The sequence below is a fragment of the Pollachius pollachius genome (assembly GCF_949987615.1).
Source record: "Pollachius pollachius genome assembly, chromosome: 2".
Lineage (NCBI taxonomy): Eukaryota > Metazoa > Chordata > Actinopteri > Gadiformes > Gadidae > Pollachius > Pollachius pollachius.
In genome coordinates, this window is record NC_136935.1 from 18,131,670 (window position 1) to 18,139,169 (window position 7,500).

Genomic DNA, 7,500 nt, shown 5'->3' on the forward strand with positions numbered 1-7,500 from the left:
TGATCACATACTAGACATACTACCATGTTTAAACCCACAAATAAAAACATTTTGGGTTCCCTTCCCCTTTAATGCCGCACTGTTTTCTCACTTTGATTCTCTGAAGGGGAGATGGACCCTTCTACACTGGCACTTTTGGTTGTGCAGAGTCAAAGTTTGCTGTGCTGATTTGCGTTTTAATTTCCAGTTTAAACAAGCTGAGCATTGCTGTGCCCAAAACGGACCACCTCCGGGGTCAGGCCGAACCATGCCCGGTCTTCGCGTTGAAATATCTACCTATAATAATACAATAATTGCGCTCTTGTGTCTGAGACAAATCTCCATGCAGCGAAAGTATGGCTCCAGTTCTTGGTTATCATTCGTTCTTATAACTATAATTAAAAAGAGTAATGAAGGTTTAGAGGGAAACGCGAAAAATTTTGTTTGAGGATATTCGCATGCAAAACAAAGTAACTTGTTGAAAAAGGACATTGGACAATATTTGACATTATAAGATCACTGATATTCATATTCAACACACATTTTTCCTAATGTCAAAGATATTGTGTGGCACTCGGGGAAATATGTGTTAAACATTGTCCAATCTATAAACACGACTAATCTAAAATAAACAGTCTCTCGATGAGCTATTGAGATAAGGAGGAATATGCCAATTGAACGTCAAACATAATTGCTCTGTGCCGATATCATTGTGTTTTCTGTTTGTCTGAAACAAACCAAATACACAAAATGCCCCTTCTACTAATCAATAGCAGTTTACGGTAGTCTATTATACAGAATTAAATACGCTAAAGTAAGTGGGTGTGTTGTTGTTTCATCGACTCAAAATGGGCACATCATCAGTTAAAGACACACCTTCAGGCAGGTTGCCCTGGTGCAATGGAGAGACCAATCCCAGCTGAGCTGGGATGCCGTGGCCAGTCAAACCCAGTCGCGCCAGGCCAATACAATATAACGGAAAAGAGGCCAATAGTGACGGACACACAGAGAGGTGTGACCAGGAGAGAACAAGAGAGACAGAGAGTTGTGTATACTGAGAGAACGAGAGTGATAGAGAGACAGCGACAGTGAGACATGGCTACAGAGATAGAGACAGATATATATATATATATATACATATATATATACAGAGAGAGAGAGAGAGAGAGAGAGAGAGAGAGAGAGAGAGAGAGAGAGAGAGAGAGATATAGAGAGAGAGGGAGAGTGAGTAAGAGAGATGGAGTAGAAAAGAAACCTTTCAAGGGGCGTCTGCATAAATTCTCCAGCTGCTCGGCTCCTTTCTGAGGAGCTGAGGTGTTTATCTCCTGAAAATGAACAGCTTTGCCCACAAGACCACAGATGCTCCTGCGCTTCCTTTGAGTATGTGTGTGAATGCCTGTGTGTGTGTGTTTGTGTGTGTGTGTGTGTGTTTGCGTTCCTCCTTTGTGTATGTATTCCAGCTGTCTGTCAGACAATGTCAGATTCAAATGGAGGCTACTAATGCGTCTTTGGGTTTCCACTCTTTTTATAGTCAAACAAGCAGACGTGTGGGCGATTCAAACCATGGGTGGGACGTCCAAATAATGCAATGCATGTAAAGAAAAGTATTTAAAAGTGAGGTGAAGGGATCTGTGTGTGTGTGTGTGTGTGTGTGTGTGTGTGTGTGTGTGTGTGTGTGTGTGTGTGTGTGTGTGTGTGTGTGTGCGTGTGTGTGCGTGTGTGTATCATGTTTGTTGCTCCATCAATGCTACTGTACTTGTTCTGGCAGGACTCCAGACAGTTTACAGGCCCAGAAAGGGAGGTAGAGAGAGAGGGGGGGGGAGAGCGATAGAGGGGGGGAGGGGGAGAGAGAGAGGGGGAGAGAGAGAGAGGGGGAGAGAGAGAAAGAGAGAGAGAGAGAGAGAGAGAGAGAGAGAGAGAGAGATGGCATCCTGCCTGACTGTAGGCAGGTCCATTATCTCTCATTAGCAAAAAAAAACTCATTAAAAAAAACTATCTTACAGCGAGAGAGAGCATTTATCTGCTGCCTGACCTTGAGTGAGTTCCCGTTGCGTTTTTATGTAGCATGTGCACGCAGGTGTGCACGCGCGCACACACACACACACACACACACACACACACACACACGTTTCTGTACAGGTGCACGGGCAGCACAGAGTGTGCCTCCCATTGTTGAGCGAGGACTAACTTGTGCGCGCCCTTGTTGTGGAGTGTGGAGGGTATTCTCTGAAGCCTTTGCAACAGAAAGACATTCAGATCTGTGCAAAACAAGCTCGTTTAGACAGATAGTCTGTCAGGTTCCTCCAGGAGACATATGGGCTCTCAGCGCAGAACAAACAAACAAAGGGCTGGGCCTGAAGCAGGTTTTGTGGTGTTATGATCTCGTTTGTGCATACACTTGAGGAGACCTTTTGAAGGTGTGGTCCCTTTGCTCACTGCAGAGTTCCTCTGTTTTTTTAAAAGAATGCACATATTAGTGTTTCACCTTTATGAAGAATGTTTTACTATTTGACTATTGTTAACATATATTAACAGATAGATTACTATTTTAACAGATAGATTACTATCTTAACAGATAGATTACTATCTGTTAATATCAGACATGTTATTATCAAATCACCTGAAAGTCCTTGACTGAAATTTAACATGTTAAGCATAAAATTCTGCAGTTGAGTTGAGTAATTGAGTTATTTATTTTTGGATGGTATTATACTGTGATCATAGTTTATTAATACAATATATTATGAATTATACTTTCTGATGTATAATTTTATACTTTATGAAGAATGATGCTATATCAGCTACACCGTTCTCTCACTGCCTCTCAAATCTTCCACTCAAAACTCCTCTCCTCTCCTCTCCTGACCTCTCCTCTCCTCTCCTGACCTCTCCTCTCCCCTCTTCTCCTCTCCTCTCCTCTCATTTCCTCTCCTCCTCTCCTCTCCTCTCATTTCCTCTCCTCCTCCTCTTCTCCTGTCTCCTGTCCTCTCCTCTTCTCCTCTCCTCTCCTCTCCTGTCCTCTGCTCTTCTCCTCTCCTCTCCTCTCTTCTCCTCTCCTCTCCTCTCCTCTCCTTTCCTCTTATTCCTATTTTCTAATATTATACTTCCTTCCCTCTTTTCTTCATCTCTTCTTCTTCTCTCCTCTTCTGCTGCGTTTTGTTTAGAGGGGGGCCTGGCCCATAATATCTATCAGCATATTCATTGTCGTTAAATACACATACATGCTCATACATTGCAATGCAAGGCTGAGCATCTCTGCTGCAGATGATAATTACACCCCCCCCCCCCCACACACACACACACACACACACACACACATGCACACAGCCAGACTAGAGTACAATGACTCACCAGATGTTGAACCAAATAGCTAATGGGAAGTCAATGGGGAGGAACAGCTTTTGCATTGTTCCCTCAGAACAGATGAGTGTGTGTGTTCTGTGGACACAACAGAACCTGCGGACCCCCCCTCACACTACACATGCACGCACACACCACACTCTCTCATAAACACACTACACTTTCATACACATACACACACACACACACACACAGCACACTCGCTCACACTCACACTACACTGTCATGCACACACACACACATGCGCACGCACACACACACACAGACTGGTAGTGTGCATTAGTTCTGCTCTGTGATCATTGCTCATGCAGTAGACTCCAGTCGACCATATTTCCTCTCTGTTAAGCAAATGGGTGTTTATGTTAATTGAAATCACTTTAGTGCCTTCTAAGGCCTAGTTAAAGTTATGCACTTACTAACGTACAGCAACATCACTTGAGCAATCATTGCTGCATGCTTTGTCATAGACATGGGTCAAAAATTGCTTTTGAGAATTAACGGCTCAAAAAAGTATAATCAATTTTAACCAAACCGTGTCGTGAAGCAAGGGAACCTTACCATCAAATGAATAATCAAGGTTAAAATGCTCCTTCTAAAGCCCCCCTTTGACCAAGTGCACTACCTCCTAAGATCTTTGATTCAGCTGAATCATGGCTTAGAGGATTATTATTATCAGGAATAAATAAGTCTTATTGTTTTGTGTTTGTGTGTTGATGTTGATGGTGTGTGTGTGTGTGTATGGTGTATGTGGGGGGATGATGATGATGATGAGGATGATGATGATGGTGTGTGTGTGTGGGGGGATGATGAAGATGATGATGGTGTGTGTGTGTGTGTGTGGGGATGATGATGATGATGATGATGGTGTGTGTGGGTGTGGATGATGATGATGATGTTGATGGTGTGTGTGTGTGTGTGTGTGGATGATGAAGATGATGATGTGTGTGTGTGTGTGGATGATGATGATGATGATGTTGATGGTGTGTGTGTGTGTGTGTGTGTGTGTGTGTGTGGGGCGCCCTGCAGAGACGAGTGGTCGGAGGCGATCCAGATGGTGGCTGATAAGCTCCAGAGGCAGGAGGAGGAGAGGATCCAGTGCAGCCCCACCTCCCACATGGACAACATGGCCGAGGAGGAGATGGACATCTCCACCACACACCACAAGCGCAAGGTAGCGCGCACACACACACACACACACACACACACACACACACATTCTTTAAAACACACATTCACATGGACACAGATGCATGGGCACAAACACACACATGTGCACAAGGTAACATCCACGATCAAACACAACTGTGGTTTTTCCTTCCAGAATAATATCACACTTTAGAGTAGAGCATAAATAGAGTGATGGAATGAGTCATAGTCATTAACCTTTTTATTCCACTGCTTAGTTAAAGTTAAAGCTGTTCTATCCCACGCTGTTACAACCCTCCCCTCCAGACCATGAGCGACTTTGACTACCTGAAGCTGCTGGGCAAGGGCACCTTCGGGAAGGTGATCCTGGTGCGGGAGAAGGCAAGCGGGAAGTACTATGCCATGAAGATCCTCAAGAAGGAGGTCATCATCGCCAAGGTGGGTTGCTAGGAGAATCTGGGCCCTTTTTTGGTTTATTATTATTCACTTTGTATATTTGTGTATTTATGTATTTATTATCTATTACTAGACATAGTGGTAGTATTGGTAATGTTGTTATTGTTATTGATTATAACTTGGTATGAAGGATATCATTTGATTGAGAAACTGTTACTTAACTCACCACCTACCAGACATATATTATTTGTTTTCTGTATGCTATTTGTATTGCTATAATGTGAAGCATTCTCTGTTTCGCTTGACAGAGAAAGCTGAACTGAACTTGAAATAAGCTATATGATCGTTCTCCACTTGTACGTGGCTTGGTATGCTGCTACATGAAGAGATGTAAATGAAGACTCCATTGTGCCGTAAAGTGTGGCCCCCAAGTGTGGCCCCTGAGGCTTCTTGAGACTAATGCTGGATAAACACTTCAGGATAATTAGACGATTTTGTCCCGATTCCCCCCTCAGACTCTGGTCAGCAAGGCCCAGATTTCTTGATGGTTTGACAGATTTTATTTTTTTTGCCAGGTTATCCTGTGCTGTGGGGTATGTTGAGAGGTTTTCTTAATGATCGAGGCGTTACTGATTCAAAATCACAACTATCTTACATATTCAATATTTATGGTCCGACATCCTGTAGTGTGGGGGAACCCCGACGACAGCAGAGGCAATTGATTGTCATGTGGGAGAGACGATAGCAAATCAAGATCCACGCTGACATGGGGCCCTATTTTAACGGTCTGAAACGCAAATGAGAAGCGCCAAATGCAAGTAGCTTTGTGGGCGGTTCTATGGCGATGTTGCTATTTTACCGGCGGATAAATGACTCTTGCGCCCGGCGCAAATCTAAAAAAAAAGGGTAAGTCTGAAGTAGCCTAATTACCCGTGGGTGTGGTTTGGGCGTAATGTGCAATAAACCAATGAGAGTGCCATCTCCCATCCCCTTTAAGAGCCATGAGCGCATTTGAATCTGACGAGTTGATATTTTGACAGCGCGTCTGCAGTCTCCGATGAGACAGATGCATGACCACATGAATTTCAAACTTCAAATGGCTCAGTTTATGGCCAAATAATATGGCCTAATTCACACATGGAATAGCGTTTTCTTCCACAACTTCAGAAATTCTGTGTCCTCAAATAAATTTCGGCAAAGAAAACTTAACACACATATGATATGCGGTAACTGTGGTTCTATTTAATGATATACGCAATACATTAACAAACATCGTTTCTTACCAGTATTGTATGCATTATCGTTATCGACTTGTGTTCCTAATATGCATGTGTCCCCCCGTCAATATACATTGCCATGAACTGTTTTATGCGTTACGTGTTTAGTTTGCGTGTGTTTAAACAGACGCACACACGCGCGCCCGCATTCATTAATTATTTTACACATACACACACGCACGCCCGCATTCATTCATTCTTTTTAACACTCACTCGCGGTAAAACAATGTTTTCTCACAATCAAATACTCATCAATCCTAAAAGTTATGGGCTTGTACACAATGTCTGTGTTAAGAAAATATGTGTTTGCTGTACGGTGTTTGCAGATGCTTTGATTTAAAAGTACAACTTATTACCGCTGTATCAGCTGTTCTTTCCCAAATAATTTACCAAGAATGTGTGGCTAGGTAGATGAGAGAAGCAAAGTGTATGCACGAGGTGCACAAGCAACATTATGCATGCGCCCTTAAAATAGCATCTGAACAACGCGCCACTGACTTTTAACCAGGTATTTCCTGGTTTGTGAATTGTTTTCTGAAACTGCAAAATACCACCAGGGAACGTTTGCGCCAGAACACGCCTCCTCCTTTCGCCGAACCGCCCCTTGGGGCGCAAGATCATTCCCTAATTTACCGATGCGTGGCGGTGGAGGGAAAAGAACGCTGTGCGCCAGTTGCAAACTAGCAACGACACATGCATCAGTGTAGAAAGTCAATTGCGCTGGATGCAAGATAGGGCCCTTAATATCATACCAACAATTCATCAAGCCTTCATAAGAGAAGCCATGGCAGCAAAGGCCCAATTGGAGTGGTCTTCCGAAATGGAGGAATAGCTTGAAGAGTAAAAATAATAATAATTTAAAAAGATTACCTAAGCTATCATAGCTAGTTCCTCCTGACTGTCGTCGACATGTTTGTTTATTCTAAAGTCACGATTTTGATTGTGAGAGGTTGGCGAGAGTTTTGAAAATCAGGACTGGGATGGATGTTGTGGAATGGTAACTGTTGGTGTAATTCCTTTCACACACTAAACAACCAAAAACAGTTTAATGCATCTGAATCCATTGTTAGGTGTGTGGTCTCTCACGTTTTCTAAATTAGCCAAATCGTTCTGTGTGTACCCAGCATAACTGTGATGGGGTGCTATTAAAAATCAAATGCGCTTGACTGAACCATGGCTGTGTGCACAGGATGAAGTGGCTCACACGCTCACGGAGAGCAGGGTGCTGAAGAACACCAGACATCCCTTCCTCACAGTGAGTCGCCTGCTGTATGCAACATCAGTAACACACACACAACACACACACACACACACACACACACACACACACACACACACACAC

The 7,500-nt window shown here is 43.3% G+C and overlaps 1 protein-coding gene across 1 annotated transcript in view; it reads left to right on the plus strand.

Moving 5' to 3' along the window:
* The window catches only part of akt3a (v-akt murine thymoma viral oncogene homolog 3a), a 58,374-nt gene that overhangs the window by 30,235 nt on the left and 20,639 nt on the right, over positions 1-7,500 (plus strand). The window contains exons 7-9 of the mRNA XM_079730195.1: positions 4,366-4,510; positions 4,792-4,923; positions 7,348-7,413. Coding sequence (XP_079586321.1) covers positions 4,366-4,510; positions 4,792-4,923; positions 7,348-7,413 — 343 coding nt within the window. The remainder of the gene's footprint in view (positions 1-4,365; positions 4,511-4,791; positions 4,924-7,347; positions 7,414-7,500) is intronic.